Source organism: Gavia stellata, chromosome 10 (genome assembly GCF_030936135.1).
Source record: "Gavia stellata isolate bGavSte3 chromosome 10, bGavSte3.hap2, whole genome shotgun sequence".
NCBI lineage: Eukaryota > Metazoa > Chordata > Aves > Gaviiformes > Gaviidae > Gavia > Gavia stellata.
Window position 1 is genome coordinate 32,341,367 of NC_082603.1, and position 15,098 is coordinate 32,356,464.

A 15,098-nucleotide genomic window follows, 5' to 3' on the forward strand; every position below is an offset into this window, starting at 1 on the left:
CCAAAAGAAACCAACTTGGACAAAAGAGTGATACTGAATACATGTTTCTGTTTCAACTTTCCCACTATAGGCCACTCTCTGGCCATATGTTTACGCTCTGGGCAGTGCCCAGAACCCTTTGATTCTCTTGCATGATTTTTTTTGGTTTGGATGGTATCTGTCTTTCTGTCTGTCTCTTTCAACCTTGCCTGGCTCCACAGAAATCTTATCTTGCAGTATCTTATACTGCAGAAATATTGCCTGATGTCTTTGAATTATTTTTTTTTTGTTGCACAACCTCAATAGACGTAGTTGGACAATTTTGTTTTGCTTTGATTCATTCTGTTGTCATTCTCATAACTCAATGGGAGTCTCTAAGGTTTAGTAAGTTTCCAGGTCTCTGGGTTTGGTAAACCTGGGACATAGCCTTGACAACAAGTGATGGAGCATATGTTCAGCAAGGCATTTATGAAAGCAATTTCATCATATAAGCCCGAATTCTTCAACTGCATGTTAACAGATTACCAAAATCATCTGTGGACAGATGTGTTCAGGCAGAATCCCAAAGTCCATGTTCTGTATCTATGTTGCTGTCGCTCAAGTAACTTCCATGCTTCCAGTGGGATAAAGTTAGCTCTGTGCAAAAATTTTTGTGGCCTAGTGTTAATATCGTTGCAGAGCAACTCTGTCACTGTGGATGGCCCATAGAATGCCAACCTGTCACATGGAAGAGAGGTATGTGACTTGCCACCACAAGCTATGCAGCTACATAGTGAACCGATGACGGCCAGGGGACGTAAGCTTAAAATATAATCAAATAAATTACTGGTGGTATATGACCTATAGGAATTGGAATATTAATAAATTTTAATTTCCTTTGTGTTCTGAAGTACATTTCTTGTGTCCCAAGACCTTATTTTCTTAAATATATTTTACATCAGGTTAAAGCTTGAATGCTGTTGCATGTTTAATATGTAATTACTGCTAATAATAAATACATTTTAACAAGCTGACTGCACTCACTATAGTCTTAACCTAGAGAATTGCCTCTAGAGTTATGGGGAAGCTTAGTTTTAAACCCATTTAGGGCTCAAGAAATAATGCCAGAATGGCAATTTTAGAGTAGGCATCAGTTCACTGAAAATACAATTGCATGGTCCAACTCTGCCCAGTTAATATATATGCCACCAGAAAGTGCTATTATTAAATCACACATTCAGTAGCTATTACTATGACCTAAGTTTGAACCAGAAACCTAGAAATGAAACATTCTTGGGTTTCCCTTTGAATTTTCTCATTTTTTTATGAATCTCTTTCATTCTTTGTCAGAGAGTTGTGGTTGGATGGCTATATAAGACCCATCTGTCAGCAGAAGCAAAATTATACAGTTTTCTTAATACAGGATTTTATGCATCAATGTAAAACCCCTGAATTGAATGAATGTCAGTATTCTCAATCCACAGTCAGTCAGAAAGTTTGAAAGTTAAAAGTCAGCAGAGAAGTTAATGAAAGTATTTGACTTGTCAGTGATCAAAGTTCAGAACTGTAAAGAGCATTTATTAGTTGGTGACTGATACAGTGCTTTTCCTTGTTTCTTTCTCTACTCTGCATTAATATCTTAGATCTTTTTTCATACCTGCCTTAGCCTAACAAAAGCAGCTGTTATTCTGAATTTCTGGCTATAGAAGCTGGTAAGTGAGGTGATTTTCAAACAGATTTTCTGACCTAGCTTCTCATTAGCAATGGTTACTCTAAAAAAGTTGTGACAGTAGAATGAAGGCTTAATTTGGCTTTCATGTAAGTGACAGTAAGTCAAGAATAGTTCTACTGAAATTTTATTTTCTCTCTCTATTGCATAGTGCAACTAAATAGAGAATCTGATTGCCATACTAGAAAGCTACCAGATATTAGAGACCCAATATTAGGAAGCAGAAATAAAAAAGGAAGAAGATGGATATATAGCAGTATACTCTGTTAATATAAAGATTTACTTTTCAGCTAATAGCCAAATTCTCCAACAGTGTAATTGTAAGGAATTTGTGTAAGCCTCCACCAGCAACAGATGATGTCAACTAAGGAAGAAAATTCTGCTGAAACTCATGCTTCCATAAAACTGCTCTCACCGCTGTGGCCTGTTTTATTTTATCTTGTCTCTGATTATTGTAACATTTACATAAAACTGGGGAGGAAACACAAGCATGTGCCTGATCGTTATGGCTAGTCTAGCAAAACAAAGCTAAGTAAAATAAATCTCGCATTGCGACTTGCTCGTTTTATGGGATGGCTATATGCCTAGGTGATTCTCGTCTGTGAAGGTCTGTGTTCTGTTCCACTCTTTGTACTAAATGACAGTCCTGAAAGCTGAACTTAGCTTGGATTAAAAGCACTGGCTCCTTTGATTCACTTACATGAGCTGTAAGTTAGTCTACAAGTGGTAAGTAGTGCTTTTTTCCACATAGACTTCTACAATAGAGGTGGATTTTTTTGCCTGTTTTTGTTTTAGAGGGAGAGGCAAGTGGGAAGGGCTAAACTAAATTAAATACATTACAGAGCTCATATTAGTGCCATTTAAGCAGGTTCTTTCATACTTTAGCTTATTTCTAGATAGCATTATATATTTTAAAGACATTTTTCATTTCTGTGGGCTGCCAGATGTGCTGCTGATACCTTCTGATCTTAGATAGTTTGACAGTGATTTTCCTAGCACACGCCAGAGTTGAAATCTGGTCTGTAACTCATCCAGATGATCTATTCATAACAAAAAGTGCCTTCTGGCAATTGCACCACAGCTGAATATTGTTAAACTGAATTCATCATTTCATTTGTTTCTGATTGCTCTATAATGTTTACATATCTTACATATTAGTATGATCTTTTATAAAGCACACACTGAGGTTAAATCCTCCCAGACAGAACTTGTTTCTCCTTTTTCTCCCTTTCAGAAGGTGTTGAACTCTTTTTCCTTCAAATAAGCAGGAATCTTGGAACTGCTTAATGCTCATCTCATCTGAAATTATGGGCTGAGCAAGTAGGAATGTGTGTGTTGGGGAGACGTGGAAAGGTGACATTTTCCTACACAAAAGAATTCTTCCACATCCACAGATAGAATAACTGTGAGGTGGAATTGCTTGTCCGAGTATAATACTTCTGTAAGTAAGCATCATTACGGATGAGGCCGGTACTCTCCGTGTGAGTATGTTCAACTGAAATATTTATCGATGCTGCTTATGACTCAAAGTGTGAATAGGTTCCGATTTGTCTCATCTCCCATCTTCAAATCCTTGCTGCAATGATTGTTGTGCAGAGTTCATTCTAATGTCTAGCAAAGGATACCCTCTCTGTGTTTCAGTTTCACTATATGTAAAAAATAATAAACGTTAATATGCCTCACAAGAGGAGTGTGTCACAGGATGAATTTAAGTTAAATAGAAGGCAGAAAAATCTGAGGCTCCCTTTGAATACGTATTTTAACTTTCAAAGAAGGATGACATCTCTTATTTGCTTTAAAAATACAAATCAATTGCCCATAAATCTAAAACAGATGTTGTTTTTCTACTAAAAAGATTAAGGATTTTCTTAAGCTCATTAAAGGAAAAAAAAAATAATGACACCACATTGATCCTCCTATATCATCATAAGAATGTCTGAAGGCAATAGAAAGCTATGAAAAGGACATGGTATTAGTGTAACAAAAATAGCTCCGAGTCTGGCAATTTGTGCTTAATATTCTGGGTTCTATGGCAAACTTTGCACTATTTCTCCAACTTTACGCTTAGGACTAGTCATGTGTTTTAGTGGGTTTGGGTGGTACGTATTCTGAACAGAATTTGGACTTTTTAGTATGAAAATACAAATGCCAGCTGCTGCATGGCTTGAAAAACTTAAGCATCGTCCAAATTATTTCAAGGAGGGGAAATGGAAACCATTTGCTGTTTCTTATGCATATATCTACAGAAGAATGTTCACCCTGTTGCTTCTTAAAGATTGTGTGTCTCTTTTGGGGAGTATGTTATTTCCCAATTTTCTCACTTTCCACGTGCATCGAAACCCAGAGTCTGCAAAATGGGAATTAAACTCTTTAAGTGGAAGGAGGAAACAGGATATCTGATGATGCCATATGCGGCACCAGTAAAGCCCAGCATGATAGCCAACGTTCTTTCTTCCAGTTAAATGTTCCCACAGCAGAAAAAAAATGATAACCTAATACCCCACTGGCTATATTCATCAGTGTGGCGATACGCAACTCCCCCGTTTGCTCTGTTTATGTGTTGAAAGTTTGCTGGAATGCGTACAAACGGTACTTCAGGAGTAAGATGATCGGAAAGTCTCAGTGTAATTTGAGAAGAGCCAGCACGGAAATATCCTGTCCTGGCAAATTCCTGTGGTTGTCCAAAATACTAGGCCAGAAGTATTGGCTCCAGGGAGAGTTTGGACTTTTAATCAATCTAAACCTTTTAGTGTTATCAGACCTATAGGACAATTTGGTAAATTGTGGACTAATGATAGAAGAAAGATACATTATTTTCTTTAAAACTATATTGTCCTTCTTGATGTTTAGAACTTCCTGCGTGTTCACAAAGCATCTTTGTGCCTTTTATGTCCTTAGACTAATTGGTTTCTTCAGACTACACAGCACCTGGATTTTAAGCTTGATACATCTAGTCTAACTAGATTCTTCCTTCAGAAATCACAGCAGAGTACAGAATACTGCGAAGTTTGCTGCATCAGAAATACTTTGAGATGAGACTTCAAAAACCCAGGCCCCTTCTGTCCTAAATGTTCCTTCCCACCTGTAGAGACACACCTTGTGTCCACAGCTATAGGATGGGAATGAGATGGGACGCTTGGGTTCCATCACTACTTCGGAGCAGATACTAACTGGGAATTTTGACCTTATGCTGTGTGCTCACTAAGGTCAGTGATGTGGAATTGGCCTAAAAATCAGGTTATTTTGGGTTTTGCTTTCTGTTGCACTTCATTTTGTTATTGAAATGTAAAAGAAGGCTTGCCCTAGAGAGGTGTTGAAAACTCAAAGCTGTATTAATTTGTAGTTTTAAGAGAAAACAAAACAAAACCAAATGTCTTTGCAATGTTTTTGACGTAGCTTCGTCCACTTGGAGTCATAAATGCCTTTTTAAATTCAGTGCAGCTATTCTTGCTCTTTAATGGCTTTAGCGAGCCAAAATCTTACGCAGACACAGACACATGTGCACGCATACATCTTTAGTGAAAGTAAGTCAGCGCGTTAGAGCTGACAGCAGAGAACTGAGCAAGAATCTCGTATTAGATGCGTACCTAAGAGAAAACAGGATTGCTTGACACTGTAGTGATGTATTTTGAGAAACCAGTTTTTGTTGGTTTGTTTTCCCACTTAACTTCATGACGAGAATCAGCTGTAATGTAAATTTATAGCTTGAGCAGACTATTGTTTGTGCAGCAACCTCCCTGCTGGTGTATTTACTAAACATGTGTGATGCACAAATGCCAGTAAACTGCATCTTGGAGCATATTCCCTAGTTCCTAGCAAAAACTGTCTTTAAAGTTTGGCCTGTTTAAATACAGGGAGAACGTGCATCAAGTTTAACAGGAACAGGCCTGAATTTATAATTACTTCTCCTCAAAACTATTTTGACGTGAAGTCCAGGCCTTATTGAAATCAATAGCAAACGTCAAGCATCCTTTACTGGGTCTGGAATTTTGCTAATGAAGAGCAAGGTCTAAATACAAAAAAAGCATTGGCCCATTGACTAAGACCTTTCTTTTTTGCTGTTCCAGCATTGCAAACATACAGACTTACTTTGTTAGGGAATTCTCGTGTTCCCTCCTCTTGGAGCACTTCCCACCTTCTCGAGAACAACAGTTGCAGATTTAGCCTTCCCATTAACATGGACTAGTGGGAAGTGCATTCACGTGTCATGTGATGGTGTAGGACTGCACTGCCGTCCTCTTTTCCCAGTGAAATCATGGCTGCGTATACCTCGAATGTATATACCTCTGTGGGTCCTGGAAAAGAGCAGATGAATCATGCTGCAAAGAGAAGACAAGTAGCCTTCCAGGGGAGTGGATGACCTGGTCTTCTCTAGCCCCCGATGCAAGAATTATTAATGTGTTCAACCAGTGCAGAATACATAACTAGTCTTTGTAGCAAGTACTAGAACCCAGGTTCCGCTGCCCCATTCCCTGTCATGTGCTGTGCCTTACTTGCTAGACTAGATGATAGCATAACCTCCTCACGCTTTCTTTCTGGACCAGAAGGGAAGTCTAGAAAGTCTATCTAGTCTATTGAAAGTGGAACAGCTTTAGAAGAGGAAGGAAAATACCCTCCACCCTTAAAAACTGGTAATTTGCATCTTCTGAAGCAGAGAAGGGAAATGAACTAGTGTCTCCCACATCCTGAGTGGTCTAACCACTAAAATATTGCATAGGAGCAGAATATCACTGTGTATGTGGGTATGGTATTTGTACACAAGCAGCAGAATACAGTCCTGTTCAGTTTTTGGATGGTAGTGCTTGGATACCTGCCGTGATGAAAGGGTTCACCGGTGTGAAGGAAGGAGCAGTTTGTGTAAAGCTAAGCCTAAGTAAGGGGCAGAATCTAATGTTTACCCAGGCAGGTGTTTCCTGTTGGCTAACACAAGCCCAGGTTTGCAGCTTCTACCCAAGGCACCTAACACCCCGGACAGATCTGTGACAGCACTGGAGCTTGGGGTTCCACTGCAAGCCTTGGGAGGTGACGGCGGATGCTGGGGGCCCTTGCTGTCCTCTGTCAGCAGGATTCCCCCTCGATTCTTAACTCTGAAGCCATACAGGATGAGTGCTCTGTAAACACCGGTTGCCGATTACATTGGCTGTATTTTCTGATGACAGTCAAGCAGAGTGTCATATCCAACTGTTCATTCTAAGGTGTTTTTCTGGAGAAACGAGGCAGTTTTTCTCTCCCTGTAAAATACAGCTCCTGTTCCTGAAATTTCTTACTTTCTGCATGGCCAGACCCAGCCCTTCTGTAAATGGGAGCGAGTGGGGGCAGTTGTGCAATCAGTAGCTGCAGCTGTGTCATCTCATATAAAAACAATGCAAAGGGGGGACATATTTCTCCACATTCTCCTTGGAGTAAATCTCTACCTATGCATCTCTGCTCATCTTGGTAACTCCAGCAGAGGAGCAGGAATTGTTTTCAGTATTGGACTCTGATAGCTGCCAAACATTAGTTGTGAAGTACCTACTTTGACAAGTAGTTTGAATCACTGGAGCTTTCTCTTGCTTTTCCAGGTCAGTGAAACACCCATTTTTGTGCCTGGTGTTTGGGGACCTTATTTCTCTGCAATGGTACCTGGACTGTGGTTGAACGAGGGAGGTCAAAGTGCTACAGGAAAACTGGTAAGTGTTTGGAGAGACAACCAGACTCTGAGATGGGTGGTCTGCCGTAACTGCTGTCCTTTGGGATAGCTTCACTGTCAATTCAGGCAGAGCTCTGCCTGAAACACCTTCATAAGATCATAGGAGATACCGTGCTGCTGAAAGCAATGAACAATGAGTTGCTTGTTATGTCTCTTACAAACTGTTCATTTGCATACTGATAGGGGATTATATATGGGGCAGAATGCTAAGGGCATGTCTTCCTTTTATGATGATGGTGATGATTATTTTTATTATTTTACAGGCAAATAGGCATTCATTCTTTACTTTATCAGGAGGCTGAGATAGAATGAGATAAAGAAAATGATACATATTGTGTTATATAGAACAATTGTGCTCATTGATGGGCATAAATGAAAGATGTATTGTATGGCCAGAATAGTAATATATTAACATGTTATCCTGTCTAGATAGATACTTCATATATTTTCACCTCACTTCTTTCCTTGAGTGCAAAGAGTCTTAACTATATTAGGTTAATTTGATTTATCAATAAAAATTAAAAACCAGACTTGATTCTCTAAAAATGAATTTTCTTATTTTACGGGGAGGCAGTCAGAACTAAAACACCGGTGTCAAATTTAAAGAAAGGCTAGATGTATGAAACAGTATTTAGGCTTAAGTCCAAAAGTGTCAGCAAGACCTTAGTGGCTGCTTAACCCTGGCAGTTCTAAAGCTCCCTGTGTGTCTCCCTGCTCAGTCCTTAGAAACACTGACTGCCCGTAGGGATAAGGTGCCAAGCTCCTCTTGGGAAACTACAGGAGGCAGGCCTGGTCCTGTGGGTACCCTCTGTAAGCTCACCAAACGTACAGGTGGGTTTGGTCTTTCACAAATTACGGGCGTAGTTGCTCTCTTACTCAGACATAACACCACCCACCCTTTTAAAAGCCTGGTGCTCGCAGTACGTGTTCAGGAAGTAGTAGATTGGGGCATCACTGCATTTATACATTCCATATGGAACAGTCACTGAATGAGACACAGAAATAATCCTGGATCAGGAAGCCCAGACACACCCTAAGCGCTGAGCTATGAATTGGTGTTCCCTCCTGTGCCCTCTCCCTGGCCATGTGAATCGGATATTCCTCTCTGCACGGTGTCACAGCTTCAGTGGGGGAGTCATCCCTCTTCCTCTCCTCCAGCCTCCGCTTCCCATCCCATCTCCAACCCATCCTCAGCTTCATGGCTAAAGCGCTTTCGCAGCAGGTGGGATGTGTGTGCTTTACGTTTTTCAGGTCAAGATGAGGCTAGAACCAACGTGTCCCATCTTATAGGTAACTGCTACAACCAGAAGTAAAATTAAATTGCTGCTTGTGACACCACCGCTTTAAAAGGAAAATGACAAATTTTGTGCGTTTCTTTGTAAGAACACTTTTGAGAGGAGAAGTCTCTATGTGCTTGATCCAGAGCAGGTAAAGACACTTAACTAAGCTCTAGAGGGGGTACAGCAAGTCAGTGTTTGTTCTTGGCTGGCTCAGGGTGGTTCCACACTTAAAATGTACCATGAGAGTTAGGGCATTTCAGAAAGATGATTTTAAAAATCCTTTCCATTCTAGTACCAGAGAAGAAGACGTTTCTGAGTCATTAAAGAAATTGCTGGAAAAAATGTGTGGTCTTGTTGGGACCCATAGCAAAAGTCAGCTCTAAGTACTGTTAGGTATATTAGGGAAGCTGTCTTATTAAAACATTCTTAGAATATCTCGTGGTTTTCTTGAGGTTGTATGTACAGAAAACACATAGGGAACCACAGGAGGAAACGGTGTACAAGCACTGTGTGGAGGATAGGTTGCATTCGTTGCCTTTGTGATTTTAAAGCTGTAGTCTTTTTAAGAACCTGCTATCTCACACTTCAAGCTTTCTGAAAACTAAAAAAAGTTGACATGTTTTGGGATTCTTTTCATTGCTTGATCTATGCCCAAAGGTGAATTCTTTTCATGAAATTTGAACAGTCTGTTGAACTTCTTAAAAGTAAAACTGATGCACTTCCCTTTAAAAATCTCAATTTTTTTATTGCTACAGCTGCGAAAAAAGTCTGTTGGATTTTGAAAACTGGTTCAGATAGAATCCAAATTAAGAACTCTGCTTGTTTTGAGAAAGCTTGTTTGTTTGTGTATTAGATGGGCTTTTGCACTGGATTTTCAAAATTTATAGGAAGAAAGATATTGCACAACAGAGACAAAGGGTGGCATGACATCATAACAAACTGTAAAATAAAGAATAGCAGAAAAGGGTTTCTAGATGCAACCTTCATGTGGCCATGTACTGAATTAAGGGCATTTAAATATCTAACATCATAACTTCTGTAACAGTTTTATGTAAAGTGTTTTCATCGCACACACATATATGTGATATTTGTAGATTTATTTCTGAATTTATGAGCTGCTCTTATGTTATAAAGAGATTATGCAAGATTGCAAATTCCAGGCCTGAGCTTTGTTTCTAATGCATGCGCGTGTTTGAGTTTTGTCTTTGGTGCAAATCTCAGAAAGAACAGGCATGCATTATTTTTATTGCTATGTTCAGATGTGTATGCTTCATTATATGTTTTCCTACACTGGTTAAGGACTAGACTCATGTTGTTAAAAATTAAATACCTAATGTGGTTTTCTGCCAATAGGTATTGCCAAATATACTCGGTGCTCTTGAGTAGCTCTAGTTTTGCCTCCTTAGCTTTTACTGTCAACTCTGATGGGATAGTATCAAGAGGACACAAAATCTGCTGAATTATTGTCTTAAAAGCCCATGTTATTCTACCTGATACTTTGTTTTGTGAATAATGGTAGCCGCTCTGGAGTGAAAGGACAAGCTGATTTATACTTTTAGTATAAGACAGAGCCTATATTGATCTTTTTTTATAACAATAATTGCTTGTCAGGGTGTACATTTTGTTTCCTGCAGTGAACATACGGAGCATCTATCAGGGTGACAACACACCTTGTGTTTTATTATAACAGTGTGATATAGAAAGATGTAGGGATTTGGGCCAAGAAGAAGCTCCTGGTAGAATTCCAATGAGGGTATGCATGCAAGAGAATGGGAGAGACTGGAGGACATGCAGCTCTCCGGTAGTGTTGGACAGGAAAAAAGTCATCCTTTCAGCTTGTTCTTCTGACTGAGGAGCTGCATGCTTAGCGTTTTGCCTATTTTTGGTGCAGCGTTGGTTGTTTTTTCTTACTGTTTTTAAGCCAAATACTGAATCTAGTAATGTCAATGGGAGTTTTGCCATGGGCTTCACTAGGACTAGGACTTAACACCTCATGAGTAATTTAGAAGCACTCTTGCCTTTTTAAAGTTATGACACCGCATTACCCTTTTCCGGGACCTAATTTTTACGATTTAATCGTCCCAAAAATGTTGCTTTTCTCTTTTTCAGATAGATCATGTCGTCCGAGGCCATGTCGCCTTCCCGGAATTACAGTCAAAAGCTGCAGCCAGGTCACTGTTCTTATTCCTTTATCACATACCTGCCTTACAAATTGATGATACGCTGTATTCCCAGCAGTGCAGAATTGCACGGTTGTACCCTTATTCTGAAAGAGGGGAATTAACAGTCTGATAGGGGGTTGGAAGTATTTACAAAGGCTTGCCAGGTGATTGCTCAAAGATGAAAGCTTTAAACTCCCCTCAGATACCTTCGACATATCTAAGTGGTGATATTAACTTTCTGCTTTTCAACTTCTTTTATATCCCGCCCAGGGTATTTCTTGATACCATAGCATCAGCTCTGTTCAGCAGACCTTTATGCCTTGGGCTAATGATGTGTCTTAATTTGTAGGTGACACTATTAAGCTCCAAGGATGACATATAGCTTAATTAGGAATATATTATTCAATAATTTTGAAACAGTCATCTGAAGGAAGGTGTAGCCACTGTATGAAAAACTCCTGCACGGCAGCACAAATAGAACAGAGAAACCCAGGGTGAATTTTCAGACAAAACTTAAGACGTAGGAGTGACTTGGAGGTAACTCCAGGATTCCTTGAGCAGGAGGCTGTGTGCGATGTGGAATTTTAGTTTGGTCTGCTTTAGAAGTGGATGAAGACAGTCCAGACACTTCTGTCAGATCTGGACTTTCTCAAGCTATTTTGACTTGGATTCCTTTTAAGATGGTTCACGTCACTCCCAGGGAGATCTTAGCTGAACAGTTAGGCACATTGGATGAAAATTTGATTCTCTTTTAATGTCTTTTTTCCTCCTTAGATTGAAGAAAAAAACAGCAAACTTGGCATTTTATCTTCAGTTTATCACTCTGGTCTAAAAGGCAAGGGTCAGTCTTGATAGATTTATTAAGCGCATGCAGTTACGCAGTTATTTTCAGTCCTCCTGGGGGAATAAAGCTACCTGGTTTCTCTGAATGACCCTTCCATGCTTCGTAGTGCCCAGTGCCTTACTTGTTTGTTAAGAACTTGACCAGGATTCCCAGAAACGTATTGGACTTCATTCAGTATGAAATAGATTCATGCTTCCTAGAATTCTCTTTTGTTTTGCTTAAAAAAAGGAAATCAGGAAATAAATGCATCTGTGTATGTTTGGAATAAGGATTGATCTGGGATTTTTTCCAAAATTTTGGCTTCCAGGCCATTTTTCCGGTGCCCCCATATGAAGCACAAGCATAAGACAAAACAATTAGTTTAGTCTGTAATGCCAGGATAAACCATTTTTTTTGTGTTGGAAAAATGAGTATAGAGTCGCCTGCTTGTCTATACTAGGTCTGATACTGAACTGACTGACCACAAGTGATTTCATAGTGCAAAAAGCTTGGACTGTGATGTAATTAGGACACTAAATACAGAATATCGGGAACAGAACTCCATGTTACCCAGGTGTATAGTGTCATAACGGTTATAATATTTCAGAAAAAGGACGAGAATATTTTACAAAGTTAATTTGCTCAGTGGTATTTTTATAATGCTTTCCAGATATTACTCTCTTAATGAAGTGTTTGGAAATTCAGTAAACAAGTCCCTTATTAATTCCCCCATCCCCTTTTTTGCTGTCCTTCTCAAATATTCGTTAAATCTAAAGAATTTAATTGAACAAGCAAAAATCAGGAACTTTGCAATTTGAACTGATTTTTTTCTCCTTATTTCTTTCTACACGGGGAGCACAAGCTTCAGCCTTATCGTAGGGACTAGTAGCAGTAGCTATACAAGTGTGAGGCATTTTTTGAGCGAACAGTGTTGGCCCAAACTTTGGATTATGTGTATACTTACATTAAGTCATATACTTAATAAGAATGTAGTGTCTTGTTTTGGGGGATTGTTGGTGATGATGATAAATTATTTGCCTGGAAATCTCAGCAGAATGTTTCAGAGAATCTGGTTTATTATGCTTAGCATATTCTCTGTGTGGGTGTAGCAATTTATATTTATTCAGCCAGTGTAAATGGTCATCAAAAGAAAATAAAATGAGAATTCCATTCTTAGGTGTGCAATTGCATATTAACTTTACTTCCCGTGATAGGTGCAACACTGTGGAGAGTTAGGCTGGTTTTGTAGGGACAAAAAGCACATGCATGTCTGGATCATTAAAAAACAACATCTGAGGTCACAAATCCGTGCCTCTTATTTGCTACTGCCTATCACCTGCTTCTAACCTCCTAAGCCTGTCTTTCCTTTCTCCCAGGCTCCCAACGCTTCTAATAAGTAAGTTCGGCAATGGCAAACTGCCTGCTGAGCAGCTGATCTCGGAAGCTTCGCTGTGCAGACTTCTGTTCCTTTGCCTATACCAGGAGCAAGAGTTTGCAAGCTGCATTTACCAGTTTCAGTAATTTGTGGTAACTTGTTAGTGCGTGAGTGGCTTAGACAGACTTGGCAGAAACCAGCTCCTACTGACCACTTGTGCTGAAGACCAGTCTTGTGCAACCCTCCAGTACTACTCCTATGTTCTCTTTTCCCTTCTTTTACTGGAAGTGGAGAGGGTTGAATTACATGAGGATTGGCTGGACAGCTGTAAATTTAGCATTTGGTCTAACTGATTGGCATACTCTGTGAGCAACAACAAAACTTGGTTTATTTCATGCAGAAGTTGCATTGTACATAGAACATTTGGTCTTCAATCTATATATTGCACAGATCTGACATCTAGCCATTACTGATATGGTAAAATCCAGTATAGGTAGGCTATAGTAGGAAATTAAAAAAAAAGAAATAATATGATCATTTATGCTTTAATGTTTGAATACTTCTGTTTCCTAGAATCAGTTTCTAACTGTTTGACAGCAAAGATTATGTGCCCTTTGGTGCTTTGTGAGGTGCTATGTTTTAGGACAGAATTTCCTTTCCTTCACTTCTCTAATGCCATTTCCTCATCTAAAGAGAAAGCTCCTGGAAAAAAAAAAGTGGTGAAGTGACACACACATTATCTGTCAGCGATTCTGGGATCTTTCAAGCAGAACGTAATAATAATCTTTGGCAGTTCTCTGTACCTCTAGATGTTTTAGAGCCCTTTTTTTTAGATTTAGAAATCTAAAATTTTTCGTGGTGTGTTTTTTTTTTCCTGAAATGTACCTACTGGCATCTTCCAGGATTCCTGAACAGATTAAATACCAACGTCTTGTTGCTTTCTGAAGTTATGTCCCTAATGTGAACATAACCCTGGGCAAACTTGCATTGATTTCTTGTCTCCACTTTCAACATAGTTCCTTTTTAGTAGCAATAGCTTGTGCTTAACTCTGCAAGTCAGATCCAGCTGCTACTGCTACCTTCTCGTAGAATTGAATAGAAAAAGCTCCAGAGAGCTGATGGTGTAATACTACATATAACACAGACTTGGTAGAAACTGGAACTGGCAAGCATTTGAAGGATTTTGCCAGTCACTCAGTCTAAATGTAGTGCCTCGAACCCAGATCTATATCTAGAAAAAAAAGTAAAAGGTGTGGAAAAAAAGTGTAATTCCAAGGTTATGTGGGTCTTAAGCATATTTGGCTGAACTTCAGCCTCTTTTGTACAGTCCTTGCGTTCTGTCAGAGCTGCATGAATGGCTAATCCTTGCGAGAGTAATCAAGCAGCATGGAGAACAGATAGAAGCTGGGATGTCTGGTAGGTCTGTGGTTGAGTGAAGCTTTACCTTCTTTTCCTTCCCAACAGTCCAGCTGTGATTTAGACTGGAAATAAAATGACTTTGTCCTTAGCATGTACTGCTTATAGTGCAGTCTTTAGGGATGTAGAAAATAGGGCTACTTTTACAACAAGGGGGGAAAAAATGATTGTGACCTCAAAATTATCATAATTCAGGTCCAGGAAGACACATAAAGTACATTTTAAAGTATGTGAATAATGAGGTGAATTAGTTATTTTAATGTCTTCCAAGTGTACTTCATTTTGAATGATATCCTCTGATAGCATACACATGGTAAGGTATAATTGAAAAAACATGCAGCTAAATGGTTGAATGCAAAATATAAATATACAGCTGCTAGCAGGTCAGAAGTCAAACTAGTAAAGCATATGCCAAATTCCCTTAGGGATCTCATTAGTGCATGATTGAATATACATGTAGAGGCTAAATGAATATCAGTGTTTGGGTCTACAGTGGATGAGACAATGACTAATCAATTGTAATTAGGGTTAGATGCTATTATTGACCCACACGTCTAGAATTAAATGCCCCACTTGGAGATTTCTGAGAAGTTGAAAAATATATATGAATCTGTTTATGATAGTATGAGTGTTTCAAAAATATTCTGAGCATAATTGTAACATTTT

At 39.2% G+C, this 15,098-nt stretch overlaps 1 protein-coding gene across 4 annotated transcripts in view; it reads left to right on the plus strand.

The window, feature by feature from the left end:
* The window catches only part of FGGY (FGGY carbohydrate kinase domain containing), a 136,357-nt gene that overhangs the window by 81,735 nt on the left and 39,524 nt on the right, over positions 1–15,098 (plus strand). For all 4 annotated transcript variants that reach the window (XM_059821796.1, XM_059821793.1, XM_059821794.1 and 1 more), the window contains 2 exons: positions 7,249–7,356; positions 10,766–10,827. In XM_059821796.1, the coding sequence (XP_059677779.1) occupies positions 7,249–7,356; positions 10,766–10,827 (170 nt within the window). The remainder of the gene's footprint in view (positions 1–7,248; positions 7,357–10,765; positions 10,828–15,098) is intronic.